The following is a 27,315-nucleotide window of genomic DNA, read 5'->3' as shown; positions in this document are numbered from 1 at the left end:
CCTAATGAGTTTCAGAAAGAAAGAGTTTGGATTGTAGGGTGTTTTTATAATTTGGAACTTGAGAAGATAATGCCTGGGACACCAAAGTATTATTATATTTGTATTGTCAAATAGATCTGCAAGGAACTTTTCTATGGTAGGAAAAGCATGGTGAATACTACTAATATGTTGGATTACACTAACAACAATTTGGCTGAGCGCTGCTTTACTATGTAACAACTGTCTCGTTCAGTTAAAACAGCAGGCATTGAGTCACTTGATGGCAACTGTACTTGCAGTAATGGAAGTACAGTGTAATGATGAGCCAATGTGAGGTGACAGCTGTGGAAAGAGACAGGAGGAGTGTGATCTTCTGATATAGGCAACTGCTGCCTCCTGGCACAGACACTGCGTTTGACGATAAGAACGCAGTAGAATCCTGCATGGGTCACTTGCTAGCTGTGGGGTCTTGGGGCAACTCCTTCTTAACCTGTCGGATGTCAGTGCCCTCATTTGTCATAATGGTACTAATGACTACCTTTGAGGTATGTGGAATGCACAAATGTGGTAACAAATGTGAAAACACTTCGAAAACTGTAAAGGGTGCTATAGAATGTAAAACACAATGATCACAGTGAGATGCAGCGACTTATTAAATATCGGGGACACTTTTTGTAAACCTGTAGGACAATCAAATGGCAGTAGTGTCAAGAACAGAGTGGAAAAGTTAGAAGGGGCACGTGGATTTCTCACCTGGGGGATGTTAAGTTTCAGAGACTGTGATTGGCAATACCCTGTAGATGTGTAGTGTTTTGGTACTTGAGGCTTTGTTGGTGCGAGCTGAATGTTTTCACCTGGAGTAAATTTCTAGTTGGATACCAGCTGTGTGCTGGGCAGTTAGACACTGACTGGAGAAGTTCAGGGGACAGCTGTAGCTGTACAAGCAGAAAAACAAGTGAACGACAGTCCATTATAAGTCACTATATCTGCGTCATTTAAGCAGAATGGAGAATGCTGGGTTAAAGAATATTGTCGGGGGTCGGGCATGGTTGTAGTTGGAATAGGAGTGGGAGTGGAATATCAGTGGTCAGGAAAGATCTTTGTGAGTGTGACAAAAACTGCCAAGTGAAGCATGAGAAGGAGCCAGTCGTGTGAAGATCTAGAAGCAAAACCTGCTGGACAGAGACTGCAATGGATCGCATCTGTCCATCATTGTATTCTAACGTCTTGGAATGGCCAGGAAGAGGAAGTGGGGTAACCATCATCAACCCATTTTTATACTTGTTGTTCTGTGTGGGAAAGAAGTAAAATGTGCATGGTAAGTGTCTGGTACATTTTAGATGATTATAATAAGTAAATGTTCTTATTTTTCCCTGATTACAAATTATTATACTTTTTTGAAAAGTTGCATAACTATATATACCATTTTTCCTATTATTTATTGACACATAATGTAATGAAAAGTTTTTCTTATCTCTTTGCCACTTGGGTCAATGATTTTTTCTATCAAAATTTTTGTCAAATAACAGTTCGGTTTCTCCTAGCTCTTGTGGACCTAGATGAAGTACGTTCTAAAATGTTCTGTTTAGACTCAGCTGGACATACACCAAGGTTTCTTACCATGTCAAGCAAGTATCTTGTTTTAGCACTAAAAAACAAAGCTGTGATTAGAAATATGTAACGGTTATATCAAGTGCACTTATCAAAGTATTAGGTTGTTGCGAAAGTAATTGGGGTTTCAAAGGTAAAGAACAAATTGCAAAATTGCAATTACATTTGCACCAACCTAATATTTCCTTAGATACATATTTTTCAAAAAATGCTTTTCTTGGAGGTAAGAACTTTAACATTTTCATCCTGAATTATTAACTAGAGATGGTATGAAGTGTCCATGAGTTACTAATCATCTTGTTTCCTAACCCCTTCAGACCAGCATTGAAGTGGAAGATCCTGTTCCTGAGGAAGCTGTAGGAAAGTACGGTGCGCAACCCTGCAGACCAGGTGCACTTTGTAACACCAATTTAATTTTGGGAAGCAGTACGCGCGGACATTTGGCATGCGTGCAATCTTCTCTTCCTCATTCCTTTTTTTTGTTACAAATTTAATTGAAGGATTTGACATAAGTAACGTGATGTCATTGTTGCTATCGAAGTTTGAGAGAAAAGACATCGACAGGACTAAGAAAATGAGATTTTAAAAGTGTGACTTCACTAAAATGTTTCTCCTCTTGTTTCGATACCCCAAAAAGTCCCAGTTTGGAACCCCTGTGCTTATTAGGGGTTCTCAGGGGTTAATTATCACACTGGAAGATATTTCCAGGGTTTCCAAATGGTTATTTGAATTTTGACGTTTGCCCAGAGTAAGCCTCAGTCGCTACCATGTCAATTGCGTTTTAACTTTACTTCCTCTTAGTGTTGTAACACTGATGCTCTTAAGCCAACCAGATGTTCTGATGAGCAGACACTGGCTGTGCGTGTACATGAACTTATGGAGTCTTTGATTATTAAAAATGAGAGAAGTAATTAATAGTAATGAATATCTGGTAGACACAGTCTTTGAAAACAGTATTTCTGAATCTTTTGTGCCCCGGGATTCTTTTATGCTATTAAAACTTATTGAGAATTCCAAAGTATTTTCTTTTGTCGGTGGTCTCCATTGATAGTTACAATATTAGACTTTAAACCTGAAAATTTTAAAATACGAGCACACACAGGCATGCATTCCTTGAGCCATTAGAGCTACGAGCCAGTCACCATCAGACCTATGATGTTACCATCAGAGCTGTGATATCACGGCTGTGGAGAACTCTACTGTACACTTAGAAGAGAATGAGAGTGAAAATGGCCAATGACAGTCAGTGTTTCTGTGAAAATAGTTTTGACCTTTTCGGGCCCCTCGACTGACTGATCTTGGGACTTTAGGGATTCTCACAGGACATTGGAAACTACTGTTTTAAATGACATACGGGCTCCCTGGTTGTGAAGTGATAAAATAGTTTTAAAGCTTCTCTTCTACAGTTGTGGTTTTCTTTCACTTGTCTTTAAGATTTAAGGTGAGAATTTTGTTTAAAAAGCAAAAGGAAAATAAGTTTGCTATATATTCATTTTCTGTCTCATAGTTCACTGTACTCCTTGGAGCTAGTGTGGACCTAGTTTGATCGTATTTTTACTTGGAAACAACAAAGTCACCCAAGTCTGTCATTTGTCATATGAATTTCTGTTTATGGAAGGGTTAAAAAATGAATTCTGAAGATCTTGAAGCATTTAGAAAAGACTATTTTCTTATAATAAGTAGTTTCTAATTTGTAATAGTACCATGCTTTAAAAGCTTTTTTTCTAATCCCATGTTTGTCACACATATTTGAACTTAAGATAAGTGGTTAGACATGACTTTTGAGAACGACAAAAAAATTCACATCCGGCACCATGTTAACTATTAAGGAAAGCTTTAATTGGAAACACATTACATAATAGAAATTGCTGAGTGACAATAATGAATTAAACTTACCTATGAGAATGGCAATATAGGACACTTAAAATAAAATGTGCTCGGAAGGAGTAGTGTGTTCGGGGAAAAGGAGGACGTGGGACCGCTTCTCTGAAAAAGGAAGTTTTTCAAGATGGTCAACTTTGTGTTATTTTTACCTCCTAATAAATGAAAACTTTATTTTCAGCTTCTTCCAAATGGAATGCTACTTCTTTGACTTTCGATCATGGAACTTCTCAAAGATCCGGGGATTGGAAAGTTGGTGATAAAAGGCCGTTTGCATCACACTCAATGAGCAAACCTCTGTCAGCATCCACAGAGTTTGGACAGATGACCGTAATAGACAAACGAAAGAGTCAGATTGTAGGTGTGTTTCTGTTAGGTAATCATAGGCTCCATGACTTGTGTGAATCACCGCTGCCAGAAAACAGAGAAAGCAAAGAAGGAAATAAAGATACAGAAAGTGTTCAACCCCAGCCCACCTCTATGTAGCCCCATCATAGTTCTGACTTTCCAACAGTCATTTTGTGGCAAAATCTACTTGACGTTTACTCTGTTTATGCAACTTACAACCAAACAGAATGACTTTTAGCAAGACATTGGCATTCTTCCTGAAGCACAGTAACATACGGAAATAAGAAAGAGAATGAGGTGAAAGGGTGATTTCCTTTAGACTAGTATTTAGCGTACACTGGGGAGTGGGCAGCAGGATTATATGTACCACATTGGGACCAGATGGGAAAACTTCAGAAAGATCAAAAGGTTGCCTAGTGAAACAAAACAGTTTTTTAGCTTTAGTTTTATAGCTCGGCATTCACAAGTATTGGTTATAACTTTATTCGATGTAACTGAAAAAGCACCTTTGAAACCAACAACCAAATATTTCTTGGATTTTCTATGGCATTATATAGTTTAGAATTGACTTTTGCAGCAGTATTGGGATTCATTGAGAATTTAGTGCATAGCACTTCCTTCTCAGCTGTGTCCGCAGTCTGTCTCCTCTTCTCTCCCTTCTTCCTTAAACCCCAGTGCTGAATCCTCAATGGTGAAAAGAAATTTTCAGAATAGTAGAGGAAAACATTTCAGCTATAAGGAAGGGTGTACACAGATACATGCATCAGAAGTAACAGTCATTGTGGAAACAATGAATGACGTTGCAGTTGAATCTTAGGGTGTTGTTCAAAAGGTACAATTACGAGGTAGAGAACAGAGTATATAGTGCGATTCGATATGTTTGTCCTGTATTTCTAAATTGCGTTTTGTTTCTGATTGTTTTTCCATCGATGTTCAATGAATGAATTGGTGGATTCATTTTTGACACGTTTGTATGCCTTTTACTTTGTGCCATATTACCCAAATGGTTTGTTGAAGTGTGAGCTAATTAGAAGTATTTCTTAAGTAAAGTAAAGTATTCAGGAAAAGATTACGCTTAATTTGAACTCTCAATTGATAAGATGTTATTTTCTGTATCTATAAAGATGATAGCTTTTATCTGACTGTTCTAAGTAGTTCGTTTTAACTCATATGTAGACTTGTCAGCAGGACAACACCTAGGAATGACATCGGAGGAAGGGCAAGCGAGGCTTGATGGAAATGAAAAGAACTACACACGTGTATGTAAAAATTAAGCTTAAATTTCTAGTATAATATGGTTTTCTGTGCTTTAATAATATAATAGAGTCCAATTGAAATTACCTTTCAAGCTAGCCTTTTAGAGTCACACGGTCATAATTGAATGATATGTATAACATTTGAACTAGTTAGAAAACTTAAAATAGTGTTAGCATCTATACATATTCACAGCTCAACTTTATCCTTGAATTGAGGCAAAAAATAGTAATAATAAAGTCCTGAATATTGTTTGCTCCTTTAATTTTTATAACTCCCTTACATAACAAAGAAAGTAACATCAAATATTGAATCACGTGATGAGACAGTTGAAATTATGAACCATGTGAAAATGATGGCCACTGATTCGGGCTCACGTGAAAGGAGTCAGTGGTTCAAAATGTGCAGTTCCCTATGGCTTGTCACTAAGGCCAAGGTTAGAGATGGATTCTTCCTTGTGACCTCTGTGTAATGGACGTCTGAATCTACATTCAGAGAGAGAATGGGGTCATGCAATCAACTCAACTGACTTTTAAGAGAATCACGCTTTCCAGGATGGGACCTTTGGTTATTAGGGCACAAACAATAACTTTCTAATTCCTTTCATTTCAGTGTAGGAAATCAGTAAATGTGACTTAATTTTTGATCTGCTCTTATTAGTGGGTGTTGAATAAGTTAGAATTGGATGCAACAGATAACTATGTCAATGTATAACACTATCATAGTGTATAATTTGTATTAATATGTAGGAATTTACTTCTCTTACTGATTGATGTTAATGATGTGGGCTCCTAATTAAAGTTTGCCTATTCTCCAGTTATTAATCTTTAAAAGATATTCTTAAATTCACTATAGGGGCTCACTATTTAAGATGTGGTGTGGTGAACTATTTTAAGTGAGGAAGCCTCTGTGACATTAAAAATCATTTACTATTTCATTTTTGGGGTGGGTTTAACATATAAGCGATTGTTTAGTGCAAACGGTGACAAAATTAGTTTTGCGGGTTCATGTTTTTCTTCTAATTTAGACTAAGGCAACTTATTTTTCACTCTCTAGTTACAATCCAATAATTTAGGAATAAGTAAACGTAGATTAAGATTTTTAACAGTTAAATTTTAGTTACATTCTAATTTTTCTTTGTTCCTATTCGATTCTGTAGGTTGTACAAAAGGAAAACGACACGCAGAGGCCACTTTCTCAAGAACAGGACAACAGAATATTAGAAGATGCAATTCTGACCAATTGCCTTCAACAACAAAAGGAGACAAAAATAAATCTTAAGAAAATGAATTCTGAGGTATTTTGTTTAGTTATTTTCAAATATGTGTGTGCGTATTTGTGTATGGACATATTTTGAAAACCAATGTTGTACCTATGGGAATTCTAGAGGATGTTAAAGGTGTGTGTGTGTGTGTGTGTGTGTGTATTTTAGGGGAAGTGAGATTTTCCGTCCATTGCAATAAATGATATTCTTGACTGAAATCCATTTATGTCCAACAATCAAGTAGTGACGTTCCCAATGTCTCATCTATAGGGGAGGCTTTCAATACTTTTTACATGGATCAATGAGCTTTTTACAATCTCAACTCTATTGCTACTGAGAACAGAAGTTTCAGTTTGAGGCAGGGATTTCATCCCCTTGCTGTGTTAGCAGAGAGGTTAGTTTTCACTTCCACTGATTGTAAGGAGTAGAAGCATAGCCAGGTCAGAGACCGTCTTTTAGATCTCCTTGTCCTGCTTTTGAGAAAAGTAACAAGTTGCTCCCAGTAGAGTCCTACTTCAGTACTAGGAACTTTTGAAGATATTGGATGCCACGATACATACTTAGTGATAATTTAGTGGTGAGTATTTTATTCAAAGAAGTCAGTGTATTTTCCCCTATTTCACATTTATTTCTCCTTTCAACATCATGAAAGGGAAATAACACTTATTGCAGCAGCAAATAATCTCACTATTTTCTAAGAAGAGCTCTATAATTTTTAGCTTATTTTCCCTGAGTATTTTGAAATCTAAGGCGTCTTTTGAATTTATATGTTTACACTAGAAGAGCAGCAAGCATACTATTGTAGAGTCCAAAGTCCTGGGGAAAATCCTGACCTTGCTCCTCTTTTTAATCATTCTGTTCGAGATTGTGATAACGAAATGAGTTCATTGATGTATAAAGAAGTGCTTAGCGCAATGCCTAGATTTATCAGTGATTAGTAGATTTAATCTCATAGGTGACTCTGAAAATATTAGAAAAGTAAAATATATTTTGAGTATTCTTGGAAAAAAAATTCTAGGAAATGTAATCAGTCCAAATATATGCAGAGTGAATACTCTTACTGTGGGATAGGTGTATATTCAGACGGTAACCTCTATTTTAAAATGTAGTCAAACTTCTTACTCTTTTATTTCATGCCTTCTGGGTTTGCTGCCTTTCCAGTTCTGAGACTCTTAAAATTCTCTTATGATTTTAAAATTCTTTTTCACTTTCATGGATTCAGCATCTTACATTAAATTTTTTTTAACTTTGGGGAATTTATGCTTGTATAAAGTTGGAGGTTTGCATTCAATGTTGCACAAACTGCAGTATCATTTGTACCAACCTAATATTCGCTTAAATACCTATTTTTCAAAAAGTCCTTTTCTTGGAGGTTATAACGTTAGTATTGCTAGCCTGAATTGTTAACTAGGGATTGCATAAAGTGTCCATTAGTTACTAATCATCTTGTTTCCTAACCCCTTCAGCCGACAATTGAAGAGAAAGATCCTGTTCCTGACGAAGCTGTAGGAATGGACGAAGTGCAACCCTTCAGACTAGGTGCACTTTGTAACACCAATTTAATTTTGGGAAGGAGTACGCGAGGACATTTGACATGCGTGCAGTCTTCTCTTCCTCATTCCTTTTTTTCTTTGCTACAAATTTAATTGAAGGATTTGACATAACGTGATGTCATTGTTTGTATGGATGTTTGAGAAGAGGTATTTACAGGAATAAGGAAATGAGATTTTAAAACTGACTTCACTAAGATGTTTCTCCATTTGTTCGATACCCTAATTGTCCCAGTTTGGAATCCCTGTACTTAATAGTGGTTACCACAGGTCAATTATCACCCTGGAAGATTTTTCCAGCATTTTCAAATGGTTCTTTGACTTTTTATGTTAACGCCAGTAAGCCTCAATTGCTACCATGTCAATTGTTTTCTAACTTCACTTCTTCTCTTAGTGTTGTAACACTGATGGTCTTAAGACAACCAGATGTTCTGCTGAGCAGACACTGGCTGTGTGCGTACCTGCGCCTCTGGTGTCTTCGAGTATTAAAAATGGGAGACGTAATTAATAGTAATGAATATTTGACAGACACAATCTTTGCAAACAGGAATTCTGAAGCTTTTGTGCCTTGGGATGCTTTGATGGTATTAAAAATTTTTGAGAATTCCAAAGAACATTTTTAAGTCAGTAGTCTCCACAGATAGTTACAATCTTAGAAATAAAAACCGAACAATTTAAAATACATAACTTTTGATATTGACAAAAAAATTCACACCCCACACCATTTTAACTATTGAGAAGGGAAGCTTTAATCGGAAACACATTATATAACAGAAATTGCTGAGTGACAATAGTTAATTAAACTTACCTATGTGAATGGCAAGTATAGGACACCTAAAATAACATGTACTCTGAAGGAGTCGTGTGTTTGGGAGAAAGAGGGTGTGGGGCTGCTTCTCTGAAGAAGGAAGTTTTACACGATGGTCGACTTTGTGTTATTTTTACCTCCTAATAAATGAAAACTGTATTTTCAGATTCTTCCAGCTGGAATGCTACTTCTTTGACTTTCAATCATGGAACTTCTCAAAGATCCGGGGATTCGAAATTTGGTGATAAACGGCCATTTGCCACACACTCAAGGAGCAAACCTCTGTCAGCATCCACAGAGTTTGGACAGATGACCGTAATAGACAAACGAAAGACTCAGATTGGAGGTGTGTTTTTCTTACGTACTTCTACGCAACATGAATTGCGTGAATCACAGCTACAAGATAACAGAGAAAGCAAAGAAGGAAATACAAAAACAGAGAGTTCAACCCTAGCCTACCTCTGTGTAGGTTGTTCGTAGTTCTGAATTTCCTACAGTCATTTTGTAGCAAAATCTGCTTTATGTTTACTCTGTTTAGGCAACTTACAGCCAAATAGAATACCTTTTAGCGAGACATTGGCATTCTTCCTCAATCACGGTAACATAAGGAAATAAGAAAGGGAATAAGGAGAAAGTATGATTCCATTTAGACTAGTATTTAGCGTACACTGGGGAGTATGTATGTATAACTATACACATATATAGGTACATACATACATACATATACGTGTATATGTGTATGTATGTATGTGTGTATATATATATATATATATATATATATATATATATATATGTATTTTTATATACACACAGATGTATAGCAGGGGAAGTAAAAGCGCTTCACGTATAAATTGCCCACCACTTGTATCATTAATATTCACCCTACTATAGCCTTCAGGGGTTGCCCCAAAGAAGTATTTTTATATCACTTCAATCTGACGCTTTCAAAGTTCTGTGTTTTTCTGTTGTGTATTTACAATGTATTTGAATTTTTTCTTTAACAGTGGATGAGTGTTCTAAATGTGACCCTGCGAGCAGGTAGGATTTTATGGATTTCTAAAATTGCATGTTAACTAAGAGACTGCAGAGAGAAGCCAGTAAGCTTTAATGAGTGTTCTTTCTGCTCTGGATTAGGCCCTATACTATGTGCCTAACATTGGTTCTCTCAGGTGTACGGCACAGTAACTTTGCAAAGTAGCTGTGCTATTCGGCCTAGTTTGTATTCATTACACGTGTGTGGTTCCGGGAGGTGGATTAATTGACCCCTGGTACCATAGTTACCAAGTGGCTGACCCGTGATGTGACCTTCGGCCTGCTTGGCTTCCCAAGTCCCTTCTCTTGTCCCTCAGCCTGTACTGAGAAGTGCCTGGACGGGTCTGGATTCAAGGTTCAGGTGCAAGTCAGGTGGACTCAGAGAGTCCCGTTTAGTGACGTGTTAACACTGATTGAGAAGTGTCCTCCCAAGCCCAGTGAGCGCAAGCTCTTGTGTTAATGTACTCCACAATTGCAGCAGTCTTGAGAACCTTGTTTTCACCATCAGTGTTGAAGGCAGATCTCAGTTCGCTGTGGCCACAGAACCACAGGTTGTGCATAAGCAAGACCTAATCAGGCAAGTGTTTTCAGGTATAATGCGATGTAGCCTTCTTGGGACGAATCGTTGTTCTGTAAGTGAAGAACATGTATGTATAGATCATGTTGTGTTACTGCAGCACAAATTGAGATGATATTTCCAATTGATTTCTCTACTTACTGATGTCTCAGCCTGTGTTTCTCTTCTGGCTAATACCTTTCCCTTGTTCTAGGAAGTTTTTTTCTTTTTTTCCAGAGTCTCTCTTCTTTCTTCGATGACTTTCCATGATTTTTTACCTTTTTCACTGCTTTTCTCAGGGTTTTTTGTTGCTGTTGTTCTGTTGTTGTTTTTCCACTTCTGCCAGCTAAGTGTTCTCCGTTTTTCTAGAGAGAATCAAAAGTCCATAGAATTCCAGGTGTTGAAGGAATGTTAGCAATTAATTAATTCAAAACACCCCCTAGTACTTCATGCTGCCATTAATGTTTTGGTCAAGTGGTTGATCTCATGAGGAGTTTGAACTCAAAGAGATTATGTGACTGACTTGAGTACAGTGAGTGATGAAATGAGATGAAGTGTAGGTTTCTAAGTCCAGTACGCTTCCTTCTTTATCATCCTTTGGGTGAGTGTTTTAATTATGGAAAGGAATGGAATTAGCAGCGGAATCCAAGTTTCAATAGGACCAACACTGGGTTGGAGTAGGAATAAGGATTTTAGAATAGAGATCAGAGATCAGATAGGGGAAAAGAGATCAGAATAGTAGGGTATGACAAGATAAAGAGAAATTACAAGAGAGAAGGAAAGAGGATGTTGGTAGTTGTCTAAAAAAGCAGATTAAAGTAAGGGGTTCAAGGGCGTCCTGAACAGGTTGCTGCTTTTTTGTTTGTTGAATTGGAGGAACCAGCATTCTTTAAGATTTGTATGAAAACATATTAAACCTTTGAGCCTCTGGAAACATTCTCTTTATAGCAAGTAGGAATATGGTATCATCCACCAGCACCCGAAATTACAGAGCGGGTCCCCTCGAGTCCAAAGGCACTGCAGATTGCTGAACTCTATAGACCCATGGCCCACCGCAGGTGTTTCGTCACCTCCACCTCTTTTCCCGATGCACTGATGTCCTTCCCATGGATATGGAGGGTTGGGCAGAGGGAGGACTGATTGTGAAAACAGTAATGGAGTTGGGTCGGTGGTAACATGACTGTGTTGGGAGTGGATGACTGAGGCTCCACTTAGCTTATTTTCCAGGAACAGGGAAATGGACAACTCCTACTGTGGGTCATTTGAGCCCATCCTTGTTTCAGGAGTCTATGCCTTCTTAGGCTGAAGTTTTCAAGGTTGGAGATTGCCAGGAAGCAGTGAGGACAAGTGGTCTGGGAGTGGGGAGGCTAAGAACATACATATTTGTTCTTTGACTGTTGTACGTGTAACTTGCAAACATTTCACACATTTGAGGGAACTGATTGTAGTGTTTCAGGGTGAAAGGAATGAATGGCGCGATTTAATAACTGCTTTCTACGTTAAAGAAGCAAGACTGCCATTTTTCTCACACAGATTAATCTTTGAACCAGGGACAGACCATGGAGAAGGGTCAGTGTATCTTTCTAACTTGATTTAGCTCACTGCTTTTGTCCCAGTTCAGGTTCCATTTATGTCAGCTATTATTTGCGTTTTGAATTCAGCCTTCAGGACTTTTGGTGAAAACAACATACTCTCAGGTGTTGCCAACATATTGGCTGTCATTCTCTGTTACGGAAACTTAGAGTGTATCTTCATTAAATATTGCATGAGTTGGGAGTGGTGGAGGCAGAAATAGGTAGCTAAGAGCTTTTCTAGCATATCATCTAATTTTTAATTATATCAAGAGACTATATTTCAAATGCAGATAGCTGACCTTTTACTCCTTTTGTTGTTGTTGTTGCTTTTGTCAAGAAATGAATTCACTTGTTTTTGTTATCTTTACCCTAAAGTCTTTCCCGCGAAACTGGCAATAAAGATTCATGGCCTATATCAGAGGAATGGCTCTTCGATGTTAATACCAAGGTAAAAGGCTCCTGTGTGAAATTAACTGTTTTGCTCTGAATTTAGTTTTGTGTAGCAATGACTTGTAAAATTTAGTTGTGGTCTACCTATCATTGTTCTATGTTTGTCATGGAAAATTCCTCAGCATGAACCATTTTATAACATGTGACCATTTGATGCTGCATTGTTTTGTTGTTGTTTTTTTAACTTCAGTAAGTATCAAAGATGGGGGCTGAGAAAAAGAAGGGCTGGGAAATGTATAGTGATAGTAAAATTCGATAGGGAGTTTTCCCACAGTGACGGAGCTATGCAATTTGGGTAACGGTAAGGATTCTCAATGTGACTTTTACGTTATACCAGCATGACTTTTATCATACTCGTGCCTGAATGAAATCTTGAATGGATTCACATACTCATTGTAATAGTCATGAAATCTTCCTGGTACCTTTCAGTTTTAAAACTAGATAGTATATGACATACGGTTTTATTTTATTACGCTTTGTATGTTGGTATGGTATACTTGTTAGGAGGGAGTGTTTTCTTCATTTCATTTTTTTTTCACTTACATTCCGTTGACAATCCGTATTATTTTATATTAGTTTCCGGTATACTAGGTTCATCATTTAGACTTAATAATTGTAGAAGTTTTGAAAGTTTAGAATTCATGTTCTCTATCTCAAAACTCGTATAACAAAAGGATTCCACTATATTCTAAATCATTGCTTTGGGAATATATTTAAATATCTTCATCTAATTGAAGAGTACATGTTTTGCATAAAATAATAACCAATTTGAAAAACAGAGATCTTTTTTTTTTCAAGTTTTGTGTTTTAATGGCGTATTTGATTACATGGTATTTGATCCGTGGGCTCCTCGGCCCATATATGCAATAGTGACACAGATTTTCATTCAACTGATATTCTGACATACTCCATCGTCAAATCAACACTTGTTGAGTACCTATTCTGTAACAAGCACGATCTCATTTACTTCTCAGAATAGCCTTGGCAAGGAAGGGAATCCTCATCTTCAGAGATAAGGAAGTGGAGACCAAGTCAGTCTAGGTAGCATGTGTTGCAGTAGCCAGGGAGAACGTTGAGGGTTTGATCCAAAATGCACTTGGCTCCAAAGCTCATGATACTCTTGTCTGCTCCCTATAAAACGTGTCCGTGAGGTCCTATGCCCATTGTCCATGACGCATTGACCAAAGTAAAGAAAGGATCCGTGTCTGCAAAAGACAGGATGCTTTCTTTACTCTGGTCAAAAGCAGAGATTCTTAAAAATCGTGTAATAAAATATCAAGCTTCAGAAAGTTTTTAGTTTTGTTTTTTAAATGTAAAATGTTTCATTTCTGTTACAGTTGACATTCAATATGATGTCAGCCTCAGGCGTACAGCATAGTGGTTAGGCATTTATATAATGTGTAAACTGGTACTCCGATTAGTGTGGAATCCCTGACACCATACTTAGTTATTACAATGTTATTTCCTGTATTCTGTGTGCTGTCCTTGACAGCTACATGACTGTTTTATAACTGCCAATGTGTACTTCTTAATCCTTTTACCTTTTCAAGTTGCTCCCCAACACTCTTCCCTCTGGGCAATGATCAGTTAGTTCTCTGCATCTATGAGTTTGTTTCTTTTTTCTATGTTCATTTATGTTTTTATTTATTTTTACATATCACCGATAAGTGAAACCATGTGGTATTTGCGTTTCTCTGTCTAACTTATTTCACTTCGAATAATACCCTGTAGGTGCACGCACGTTGTCACAAATGGTAAGATTTTATTCTTTGTTACAGCCAAGTAGTATGTTGTTGTATATATGTAGCACTTCTTGTTTATCCAAGACGATGGATACTTCGGTTGCTTCTTTATCTGGAGTATTGTAAATAATGCGACAAGGACCATACAGATGCATACATGTTTTCAAAGGAGTGTTTTGGATTTCTGCGGAGAAAAACTCAGAAGTGGGATTGCTGTGCCACATGGTAGTTCTATTTTCAAATTCTTGAGGAACTTCCATATTGTTTTCCATTGTGGCTGGCCGGATTTGCGGTCATACCAACAGTGCACGGGGGTTCCCTTCACATCCTCACCAACACTTGTTGTTTGTTGATTTATTGATGATGGCGATTCAGACAGTTGTGAGGTGATAGCTGATTGTGTATTTAATTTGCATTGCTCTAATGATTAGTGCACTGAGCATGGTGTCGTATGTCTCTTGGCTATCTGTGTGAGCTCTTTGGAGAAAAGTCTATTCAGGTACTCTTCTGATTTTGTAATTGCATTGTTTGTCTTTCGGTGTTACGTTTTCTGAGTTCCTTATATGTTTTGGATATCAACCCTTTCTCTGATATATGATTGGCAAATATCTTCTCCCATTCGTCCGGTCGTGTTTTCATTTTGTTGATGGTTTCTATTGCTGTGCAAAACTGTTTCAGTTTGATGTCATATATATGGGTCTTGAAGTCCTATCCATTCAGCCACGTTAGGTCCTCACTGGAGCATGTAACGTATTTGTATTTAAAGTAATTGTTATACGTATGTAATTATTGCCATTTTATTATCCATATTTCTTCTCCTCCTCTTCGTCCTCATTCTCCTGTTTCTCCTCCTCCTCCTCTTTCTTTTCTTCCTTCTTCTCCTTCTTCTCTTTCTCTTCCTCCTCTTTCTCCTCCTCCTCCTCCTCCTTCTCCTTCTTCTTTTTCTTCTGTGTCTTGTTCTTTTTTCAAGTTGTCGTTTCACATTTCTTGTAATATTGGTTTGTTGGTGCTGAACGCCATCATCTTTTTCTCTGGCAAGTTTTTACCTCTCCATTGATTCTAAATGAGAGCCTTGCCAGATACAGTAATAGTAATCTTGGTTGTAGATTATAGCTTTTCATCACTTTCAATATTTCTTGCCAATCTCTTCTGACCTGCAGATTTTCTCTTGAGAGATCACCTGACAATCTTATGCGATCTCCATTGTACGTGACTAACTACTTTTCTCTTGATGGTTTTAATATTCTCTCCGTGTCCTACCCCTTTGGAATTTTAATTATGATATGTTTTGGTGTGGGCCTATTTGGGTTCATTTTGTTTGGAACTTTTGTGTTTCCTACGCTTGTGTGTCTATTTCCTTCTCCAGGTTAGGAAAGGTTTCCATCATTATGTATTCTGATAGGTTTTCTTTCTTTTTTTAATTTATTGCGGTGACAATTGTCAGTAAAATTACATGGATTTCAGGAGTACAATTCCGTATTACATCATGTATAAATCCCATTGTGTGTTCACCACCCAGAGTCAGTTCTCCTTCCATCAGCATATATTTGATCCCCCTTACCCTCTCCTCCCAACCCCCACCCCCTTACCCTCTGGTAACCACTAAACTATTGTCTGTGTCTATGAGTTTTTGTTTCTCATTTGTTTTTCTTCTTCTTTTGTTGTTTTTGGTTTATATACCACATATCAGTGAAATCATATGGTTCTCTGCTTTTTCTGTCAGACTTATTCGCTTAACGTTATACTCTCAAGATCATCCATGTTGTCACAAATGTTCCTATATCATCTTTTCTTACCGCTGAATAGTATTCCATTGTGTATATATACCACAACTTCTTTAACCATTCATCTATTGAAGGACATTTTGGTTGTTTCCATGCCTTAGCCACCGTAAACAAAGCTGCAGTGAACACTGGGGCACACGTGTCTTTATGTATAAATGTTCTCAGATTTTTGGGGTGGATACCCAGGAGAGGGATTCCTGGGTCGTACGGTAATTCTATTCATAATTTTTTGAGGAACCTCCACACTGCCTTCCATAACGGCTGCACCAGTCTGCATTCCCACCAACAGTGTATGAGGGTTCCTTTTTCTCCACAGCCTCTCCAACACTTGTTAGTGTTTGACTTGCTGATGATAGCCATTCGGACTGAAAGAAATTGAAGAAGGCACAAGAAATGGAAAGACATTCCGTGCTCATGGATTGGAAGAATCAACATAGTTAAAATGGCCATATTACCCAAAGCAATATACAGATTTAATGCAATCCCCATCAAAATCCCAATGGCCTTTTTAAAGAAATAGAACAAAAATATCATCAGATTTGTTTGGAACCACAAAAGACCCCGAATAGCCAAAGCAATCTTAAGAAAAAAGAACAATACTAGAGGTAAGACACGCCCTGACTTTAGCTTGTACTACAGGGCTACAATCATCAAAACAGCATGGTCTTGGCAGGAAAACAGACACAGAGACCAACGGAATAGACTTGAGAACGCAGAAATAAAACCACTTAAATGTGGACAGACAATTTTGACAAAGAAGCTAAAAACATCCAATAGAGGAAAGACAGCCTCTTCAATAAGTGGTGCTGGGAGAATTGGATAGCCACGTGCGAAAGAATGAAACTGCACTGCTATCTGTCACCATGTACCAAAATTAATTCAAAATGGATCAAAGACTTAAGCATAAGACCTGACACAATAAACTGCATAGAAAAAAACATAGGTACTAAACTTATGGACCTTGGGTTCAAAGAGCATTTTATGAATTTGAGTCCAAAGGCAAGGGAAGTAAAAGCTAAAATAAACGAATGGCACTATATGAAACTTAAAAGCTTCTGCAGAGCAAAAGAAACCATCGACAAAATAAAGAGGCAACCAACTGAATGGCAGAAGATTTCTGCAAACAGTGCCTCCGATAAGGGACTAATCTCCAAAATATTCAAAGAACTCATGAAACTCAACAACCACTAGGTTTTCAATTCGTGCTCTCTCTCCTTCTTCTCCTTTCGATAGCCTTACGAATGTTGTTACACTTGATATTGTCCCAGACATCCCTGAAAGTATTTTCTGTTTTATTTATTTTTTATTTATGTTCATTTTTTTTCTGTTCTGATTGGGTGTTTTCTGCTACCTTGTCTACCAAATCACTATTGGAACCTCTGCTTCACCAAATGTGCTGCTGATTCCATCTATAAATTATTCATTTAAATACTGTATTTTTCATTTCAGACTTTTTTTTTAAGGATTTCTATGTCTTTTTTATATTTGCTGTCTCTCTGTTGAAGTTTTACTTACTTTATGGATTCTTCCCCTAGTTTCATCTCACATCCTTATAACTAGTGTTTTAAACTCTGTATCTGGTATGTGTCCATTTGGTTTACCTCTTTTTCTAGAGTTTTGTCCTGTTCTTTCATTAGGGAAATGTTTCTTTCTCCCTTGTTTGTTCACTGCCTCTCTGTGTGTGTTTCTATGTATTATGTAGATCTGCTAATTCTCCTCATCTTGGCAGCATTGGCTCATATAACAGGTGTCCTGTGTGTCGGGTGGTACAACCTCCCTGGTCACCGGAGCCAGGAGTTCCAGAAGCTCGTGTGGGTGGTGTGTGCCCTCCTGTTGTACTTGAGCCTTATTGCTGTTGGCGCATCAGTGTGTGGAATGGACGCTCAGGACGACTGGCTGTGACTACAGTAGATGAGCTGATGTGTGTGGGCTGACGTCACAGAGTGGGATCGGCTGTAGCAGGGCTCCGGTGTCTGCTCAGTCCATGGCTTGGGCGTGCCATTTGTGGAGCTAATTGGGTGTCGTTCTGGTGTTGCTGAAGCTGATCACCAGGTGTGTTGGATTTGGGGCCTCTTGGGAGGGGCTGTGGGGCAGGCCCAGGTCAGCTGCTGCTTGTGCCCAACCCGGAGCACCCAGTGGAAGCCAGAAAGTGACCTACTTTTGGTAGCTGCCTTTGTGGGTTTGGAGGCCCCTGGGAGAGGCTATGCTGTGACGCAAGACAGGATGATACATAGGATACTAGAAAGAAACGGAGGTCCTCAATAGCATAAGTTGCGGCCTTATTGACTGTCTTAAAACAGAATTGTGATGATGCAACACCTCTGCTTACTGGGTGACTCCCCAGTATGTGAGGGTAAAATTCATATGCTAGCATGACACGTGCCTTCTTTGATTTGGTTCTGAAATGGCAGCGGTATCTCCATCCCATTCTCAGTGTTCCAGGCTTACCCCATCCCTTTGCGGCCCTCACTTGCAACATGTTGTTTCATCCTCAGGCTTTTGCTCCCTCTGCCCTTCTGGATTCCCCTTCATGCCTTCCCTCAGCACCTCGTATAACTGTCGAGATGCAGCCCTATCTTTGCCGCATCTGCTGAGCTCGCCTGGTACAACTGATTGTTGTCTCTTGTATGATCTAACTGTACTTTATTCACTTCAGGTGTACAAGTAGCGAGCGGTACTTTTCTGTTCTTATTTTTTCATGTATTATAATATCTCTACTCCTACTAGAATGTAGGACAAAATGTTTCATTTGTATTTCCAGCTTCCCCTGGGTCTGTGCCTATGATTTGTTGCCTACAGTAAAGTTTTCTTGTCCCACCGATGGATGGACTGAGTGAGTGAGTGAACGAGTAAATGAATATGATGTTTTCTGAAGTTGGGTTTTTCTTTCTTTTTGTTTTCTTTACTAGAAAGAAGCAACCAAGCCGGCAATTGGAAAAAGAGAAAATCGTGTGGCTATTATTGAAAGTGCTCCACAAGACCAAACAAGCAATGATAATTTGACTTGTGTTGACAGTGCACACCAGGATAATATACGTGGTAATTTAGTGACTATCTATGAATTCTTTCTAGCTTAAGCTCTGCTATAAACAAATCTAACATGTGTCGACCCACATGTGATATTCACTTCTTTTAAGCATTCTTTCCTATCTTTTTTTGCAAAAGTATCCCCACTATTAACAACTGCTTCTTCTTGCAAACGCTTCCACCCCCTGAAATTCTTTTCTGCTATTACTTTTATGGAAATAAGCATGACTGAATGTGTATTTAAAATGCACAGTAATATACGTTCACATTAATGTACCTGTGACTCCATTTTATAGTTAAAAAGTCATCATTAGGATTAGGACAAGATGAAGATGAAGAATCACCTTGGGATTCTGAGGTACTGTCTTTCAGAATTATTATTATTATCAATGTTATTTACAAAATCACCATTCTGTGATGTTAAAACGAAAAGGGTGTGCTTTGACTTTACTTTCTCACCTCTGCATTTCCCCATACAAATCATTTTTTGATGGTTTATCCTATAATTAATAAACTAGCTATGTGGTTAATCTAATAAGACAGCGTAGTACAATTCTGCTAACTTGCAAGTTTCACTTTAGGAAGTCAGTGCAGAATAGTATAAAACACGTAGGCTTCCAAGTCTTAAGGAGTCAGTTTGGGATCTGAAGTGAAGTTTACCTAAAAGGTAAAGAATTATTCCAGCTCGACCTATACCCAAATGCATGACTCTGTGGTTTTTGTAGATGTGGAAATGTCCTAATGAGTTTCAGAAAGAAAGAGTTTGGATTGTAGGGTGTTTTTATAATTTGGAACTTGAGAAGATAATGCCTGGGACACCAAAGTATTATTATATTTGTATTGTCAAATAGATCTGCAAGGAACTTTTCTATGGTAGGAAAAGCATGGTGAATACTACTAATATGTTGGATTACACTAACAACAATTTGGCTGAGCGCTGCTTTACTATGTAACAACTGTCTCGTTCAGTTAAAACAGCAGGCATTGAGTCACTTGATGGCAACTGTACTTGCAGTAATGGAAGTACAGTGTAATGATGAGCCAATGTGAGGTGACAGCTGTGGAAAGAGACAGGAGGAGTGTGATCTTCTGATATAGGCAACTGCTGCCTCCTGGCACAGACACTGCGTTTGACGATAAGAACGCAGTAGAATCCTGCATGGGTCACTTGCTAGCTGTGGGGTCTTGGGGCAACTCCTTCTTAACCTGTCGGATGTCAGTGCCCTCATTTGTCATAATGGTACTAATGACTACCTTTGAGGTATGTGGAATGCACAAATGTGGTAACAAATGTGAAAACACTTCGAAAACTGTAAAGGGTGCTATAGAATGTAAAACACAATGATCACAGTGAGATGCAGCGACTTATTAAATATCGGGGACACTTTTTGTAAACCTGTAGGACAATCAAATGGCAGTAGTGTCAAGAACAGAGTGGAAAAGTTAGAAGGGGCACGTGGATTTCTCACCTGGGGGATGTTAAGTTTCAGAGACTGTGATTGGCAATACCCTGTAGATGTGTAGTGTTTTGGTACTTGAGGCTTTGTTGGTGCGAGCTGAATGTTTTCACCTGGAGTAAATTTCTAGTTGGATACCAGCTGTGTGCTGGGCAGTTAGACACTGACTGGAGAAGTTCAGGGGACAGCTGTAGCTGTACAAGCAGAAAAACAAGTGAACGACAGTCCATTATAAGTCACTATATCTGCGTCATTTAAGCAGAATGGAGAATGCTGGGTTAAAGAATATTGTCGGGGGTCGGGCATGGTTGTAGTTGGAATAGGAGTGGGAGTGGAATATCAGTGGTCAGGAAAGATCTTTGTGAGTGTGACAAAAACTGCCAAGTGAAGCATGAGAAGGAGCCAGTCGTGTGAAGATCTAGAAGCAAAACCTGCTGGACAGAGACTGCAATGGATCGCATCTGTCCATCATTGTATTCTAACGTCTTGGAATGGCCAGGAAGAGGAAGTGGGGTAACCATCATCAACCCATTTTTATACTTGTTGTTCTGTGTGGGAAAGAAGTAAAATGTGCATGGTAAGTGTCTGGTACATTTTAGATGATTATAATAAGTAAATGTTCTTATTTTTCCCTGATTACAAATTATTATACTTTTTTGAAAAGTTGCATAACTATATATACCATTTTTCCTATTATTTATTGACACATAATATAATGAAAAGTTTTTCTTATCTCTTTGCCACTTGGGTCAATGATTTTTTCTATCAAAATTTTTGTCAAATAACAGTTCGGTTTCTCCTAGCTCTTGTGGACCTAGATGAAGTACGTTCTAAAATGTTCTGTTAAGACTCAGCTGGACATACACCAAGGTTTCTTACCATGTCAAGCAAGTATCTTGTTTTAGCACTAAAAAACAAAGCTGTGATTAGAAATATGTAACGGTTATATCAAGTGCACTTATCAAAGTATTAGGTTGTTGCGAAAGTAATTGGGGTTTCAAAGGTAAAGAACAAATTGCAAAATTGCAATTACATTTGCACCAACCTAATATTTCCTTAGATACATATTTTTCAAAAAATGCTTTTCTTGGAGGTAAGAACTTTAACATTTTCATCCTGAATTATTAACTAGAGATGGTATGAAGTGTCCATGAGTTACTAATCATCTTGTTTCCTAACCCCTTCAGACCAGCATTGAAGTGGAAGATCCTGTTCCTGAGGAAGCTGTAGGAAAGTACGGTGCGCAACCCTGCAGACCAGGTGCACTTTGTAACACCAATTTAATTTTGGGAAGCAGTACGCGCGGACATTTGGCATGCGTGCAATCTTCTCTTCCTCATTCCTTTTTTTTGTTACAAATTTAATTGAAGGATTTGACATAAGTAACGTGATGTCATTGTTGCTATCGAAGTTTGAGAGAAAAGACATCGACAGGACTAAGAAAATGAGATTTTAAAAGTGTGACTTCACTAAAATGTTTCTCCTCTTGTTTCGATACCCCAAAAAGTCCCAGTTTGGAACCCCTGTGCTTATTAGGGGTTCTCAGGGGTTAATTATCACACTGGAAGATATTTCCAGGGTTTCCAAATGGTTATTTGAATTTTGACGTTTGCCCAGAGTAAGCCTCAGTCGCTACCATGTCAATTGCGTTTTAACTTTACTTCCTCTTAGTGTTGTAACACTGATGCTCTTAAGCCAACCAGATGTTCTGATGAGCAGACACTGGCTGTGCGTGTACATGAACTTATGGAGTCTTTGATTATTAAAAATGAGAGAAGTAATTAATAGTAATGAATATCTGGTAGACACAGTCTTTGAAAACAGTATTTCTGAATCTTTTGTGCCCCGGGATTCTTTTATGCTATTAAAACTTATTGAGAATTCCAAAGTATTTTCTTTTGTCGGTGGTCTCCATTGATAGTTACAATATTAGACTTTAAACCTGAAAATTTTAAAATACGAGCACACACAGGCATGCATTCCTTGAGCCATTAGAGCTACGAGCCAGTCACCATCAGACCTATGATGTTACCATCAGAGCTGTGATATCACGGCTGTGGAGAACTCTACTGTACACTTAGAAGAGAATGAGAGTGAAAATGGCCAATGACAGTCAGTGTTTCTGTGAAAATAGTTTTGACCTTTTCGGGCCCCTCGACTGACTGATCTTGGGACTTTAGGGATTCTCACAGGACATTGGAAACTACTGTTTTAAATGACATACGGGCTCCCTGGTTGTGAAGTGATAAAATAGTTTTAAAGCTTCTCTTCTACAGTTGTGGTTTTCTTTCACTTGTCTTTAAGATTTAAGGTGAGAATTTTGTTTAAAAAGCAAAAGGAAAATAAGTTTGCTATATATTCATTTTCTGTCTCATAGTTCACTGTACTCCTTGGAGCTAGTGTGGACCTAGTTTGATCGTATTTTTACTTGGAAACAACAAAGTCACCCAAGTCTGTCATTTGTCATATGAATTTCTGTTTATGGAAGGGTTAAAAAATGAATTCTGAAGATCTTGAAGCATTTAGAAAAGACTATTTTCTTATAATAAGTAGTTTCTAATTTGTAATAGTACCATGCTTTAAAAGCTTTTTTTCTAATCCCATGTTTGTCACACATATTTGAACTTAAGATAAGTGGTTAGACATGACTTTTGAGAACGACAAAAAAATTCACATCCGGCACCATGTTAACTATTAAGGAAAGCTTTAATTGGAAACACATTACATAATAGAAATTGCTGAGTGACAATAATGAATTAAACTTACCTATGAGAATGGCAATATAGGACACTTAAAATAAAATGTGCTCGGAAGGAGTAGTGTGTTCGGGGAAAAGGAGGACGTGGGACCGCTTCTCTGAAAAAGGAAGTTTTTCAAGATGGTCAACTTTGTGTTATTTTTACCTCCTAATAAATGAAAACTTTATTTTCAGCTTCTTCCAAATGGAATGCTACTTCTTTGACTTTCGATCATGGAACTTCTCAAAGATCCGGGGATTGGAAAGTTGGTGATAAAAGGCCGTTTGCATCACACTCAATGAGCAAACCTCTGTCAGCATCCACAGAGTTTGGACAGATGACCGTAATAGACAAACGAAAGAGTCAGATTGTAGGTGTGTTTCTGTTAGGTAATCATAGGCTCCATGACTTGTGTGAATCACCGCTGCCAGAAAACAGAGAAAGCAAAGAAGGAAATAAAGATACAGAAAGTGTTCAACCCCAGCCCACCTCTATGTAGCCCCATCATAGTTCTGACTTTCCAACAGTCATTTTGTGGCAAAATCTACTTGACGTTTACTCTGTTTATGCAACTTACAACCAAACAGAATGACTTTTAGCAAGACATTGGCATTCTTCCTGAAGCACAGTAACATACGGAAATAAGAAAGAGAATGAGGTGAAAGGGTGATTTCCTTTAGACTAGTATTTAGCGTACACTGGGGAGTGGGCAGCAGGATTATATGTACCACATTGGGACCAGATGGGAAAACTTCAGAAAGATCAAAAGGTTGCCTAGTGAAACAAAACAGTTTTTTAGCTTTAGTTTTATAGCTCGGCATTCACAAGTATTGGTTATAACTTTATTCGATGTAACTGAAAAAGCACCTTTGAAACCAACAACCAAATATTTCTTGGATTTTCTATGGCATTATATAGTTTAGAATTGACTTTTGCAGCAGTATTGGGATTCATTGAGAATTTAGTGCATAGCACTTCCTTCTCAGCTGTGTCCGCAGTCTGTCTCCTCTTCTCTCCCTTCTTCCTTAAACCCCAGTGCTGAATCCTCAATGGTGAAAAGAAATTTTCAGAATAGTAGAGGAAAACATTTCAGATATAAGGAAGGGTGTACACAGATACATGCATCAGAAGTAACAGTCATTGTGGAAACAATGAATGACGTTGCAGTTGAATCTTAGGGTGTTGTTCAAAAGGTACAATTACGAGGTAGAGAACAGAGTATATAGTGCGATTCGATATGTTTGTCCTGTATTTCTAAATTGCGTTTTGTTTCTGATTGTTTTTCCATCGATGTTCAATGAATGAATTGGTGGATTCATTTTTGACACGTTTGTATGCCTTTTACTTTGTGCCATATTACCCAAATGGTTTGTTGAAGTGTGAGCTAATTAGAAGTATTTCTTAAGTAAAGTAAAGTATTCAGGAAAAGATTACGCTTAATTTGAACTCTCAATTGATAAGATGTTATTTTCTGTATCTATAAAGATGATAGCTTTTATCTGACTGTTCTAAGTAGTTCGTTTTAACTAATATGTAGACTTGTCAGCAGGACAACACCTAGGAATGACATCGGAGGAAGGGCAAGCGAGGCTTGATGGAAATGAAAAGAACTACACACGTGTATGTAAAATTTAAGCTTAAATTTCTAGTATAATATGGTTTTCTGTGCTTTAATAATATAATAGAGTCCAATTGAAATTACCTTTCAAGCTAGCCTTTTAGAGTCACACGGTCATAATTGAATGATATGTATAACATTTGAACTAGTTAGAAAACTTAAAATATTGTTAGCATCTATACATATTCACAGCTCAACTTTATCCTTGAATTGAGGCAAAAAATAGTAATAATAAAGTCCTGAATATTGTTTGCTCCTTTAATTTTTATAACTCCCTTACATAACAAAGAAAGTAACATCAAATATTGAATCACGTGATGAGACAGTTGAAATTATGAACCATGTGAAAATGATGGCCACTGATTCGGGCTCACGTGAAAGGAGTCAGTGGTTCAAAATGTGCAGTTCCCTATGGCTTGTCACTAAGGCCAAGGTTAGAGATGGATTCTTCCTTGTGACCTCTGTGTAATGGACGTCTGAGTCTACATTCAGAGAGAGAATGGGGTCATGCAATCAACTCAACTGACTTTTAAGAGAATCACGCTTTCCAGGATGGGACCTTTGGTTATTAGGGCACAAACAATAACTTTCTAATTCCTTTCATTTCAGTGTAGGAAATCAGTAAATGTGACTTAATTTTTGATCTGCTCTTATGAGTGGGTGTTGAATAAGTTAGAATTGGATGCAACAGATAACTATGTCAATGTATAACACTATCATAGTGTATAATTTGTATTAATATGTAGGAATTTACTTCTCTTACTGATTGATGTTAATGATGTGGGCTCCTAATTAAAGTTTGCCTATTCTCCAGTTATTAATCTTTAAAAGATATTCTTAAATTCACTATAGGGGCTCACTATTTAAGATGTGGTGTGGTGAACTATTTTAAGTGAGGAAGCCTCTGTGACATTAAAAATCATTTACTGTTTCATTTTTGGGGTGGGTTTAACATATAAGCGATTGTTTAGTGCAAACGGTGACAAAATTAGTTTTGCGGGTTCATGTTTTTCTTCTAATTTAGACTAAGGCAACTTATTTTTCACTCTCTAGTTACAATCCAATAATTTAGGAATAAGTAAACGTAGATTAAGATTTTTAACAGTTAAATTTTAGTTACATTCTAATTTTTCTTTGTTCCTATTCGATTCTCTAGGTTGTACAAAAGGAAAACGACACGCAGAGGCCACTTTCTCAAGAACAGGACAACAGAATATTAGAAGATGCAATTCTGACCAATTGCCTTCAACAACAAAAGGAGACAAAAATAAATCTTAAGAAAATGAATTCTGAGGTATTTTGTTTAGTTATTTTCAAATATGTGTGTGCGTATTTGTGTATGGACATATTTTGAAAACCAATGTTGTACCTATGGGAATTCTAGAGGATGTTAAAGGTGTGTGTGTGTGTGTGTGTGTGTATTTTAGGGGAAGTGAGATTTTCCGTCCATTGCAATAAATGATATTCTTGACTGAAATCCATTTATGTCCAACAATCAAGTAGTGACGTTCCCAATGTCTCATCTATAGGGGAGGCTTTCAATACTTTTTACATGGATCAATGAGCTTTTTACAATCTCAACTCTATTGCTACTGAGAACAGAAGTTTCAGTTTGAGGCAGGGATTTCATCCCCTTGCTGTGTTAGCAGAGAGGTTAGTTTTCACTTCCACTGATTGTAAGGAGTAGAAGCATAGCCAGGTCAGAGACCGTCTTTTAGATCTCCTTGTCCTGCTTTTGAGAAAAGTAACAAGTTGCTCCCAGTAGAGTCCTACTTCAGTACTAGGAACTTTTGAAGATATTGGATGCCACGATACATACTTAGTGATAATTTAGTGGTGAGTATTTTATTCAAAGAAGTCAGTGTATTTTCCCCTATTTCACATTTATTTCTCCTTTCAACATCATGAAAGGGAAATAACACTTATTGCAGCAGCAAATAATCTCACTATTTTCTAAGAAGAGCTCTATAATTTTTAGCTTATTTTCCCTGAGTATTTTGAAATCTAAGGCGTCTTTTGAATTTATATGTTTACACTAGAAGAGCAGCAAGCATACTATTGTAGAGTCCAAAGTCCTGGGGAAAATCCTGACCTTGCTCCTCTTTTCAATCATTCTGTTCGAGATTGTGATAACGAAATGAGTTCATTGATGTATAAAGAAGTGCTTAGCGCAATGCCTAGATTTATCAGTGATTAGTAGATTTAATCTCATAGGTGACTCTGAAAATATTAGAAAAGTAAAATATATTTTGAGTATTCTTGGAAAAAGAATTCTAGGAAATGTAATCAGTCCAAATATATGCAGAGTGAATACTCTTACTGTGGGATAGGTGTATATTCAGACGGTAACCTCTATTTTAAAATGTAGTCAAACTTCTTACTCTTTTATTTCATGCCTTCTGGGTTTGCTGCCTTTCCAGTTCTGAGACTCTTAAAATTCTCTTATGATTTTAAAGTTCTCTTTTTTACTTTCATGGATTCAGCATCTTACATTAAATTTTTTTTAACTCTGGGGAATTTATGCTTGTATAAAGTTGGAGGTTTGCATTCAATGTTGTATTTTTCCAATGGGATATCCACTTACTACAACCTTTTCATTATATAAACATTTAGGTTCTTCTTTAATTTCAAACGATATCATG

General features: G+C 37.6%; 1 protein-coding gene across 1 annotated transcript; it reads left to right on the top strand.

Moving 5' to 3' along the window:
- The first annotated feature begins 712 nt into the window (after positions 1–712).
- LOC141568770 (uncharacterized) lies at positions 713–27,298 on the top strand. The gene is made up of 15 exons (XM_088793520.1): positions 713–1,980; positions 3,653–3,832; positions 5,008–5,078; positions 6,233–6,370; positions 7,804–7,876; positions 8,862–9,041; positions 9,700–9,733; positions 12,233–12,305; positions 18,743–18,872; positions 19,157–19,218; positions 21,505–21,577; positions 23,250–23,429; positions 24,605–24,675; positions 25,830–25,967; positions 27,287–27,298. Exons 2-15 carry the CDS (start codon positions 3,757–3,759, stop codon positions 27,296–27,298), a joined length of 1,311 nt encoding a protein of 436 aa, XP_088649646.1. The 5' UTR covers positions 713–1,980; positions 3,653–3,756.
- Positions 27,299–27,315: the final 17 nt, after the last annotated feature.

Source organism: Rhinolophus sinicus, chromosome 1, assembly GCF_057876585.1.
Source record: "Rhinolophus sinicus isolate RSI-liver-muscle chromosome 1, RSI-T2T, whole genome shotgun sequence".
NCBI classification, from domain to species: Eukaryota; Metazoa; Chordata; class Mammalia; order Chiroptera; family Rhinolophidae; genus Rhinolophus; species Rhinolophus sinicus.
The sequence above is the reverse complement of the archived record's forward strand: the minus strand, read 5'-3'. Positions and strand labels throughout refer to the sequence as shown.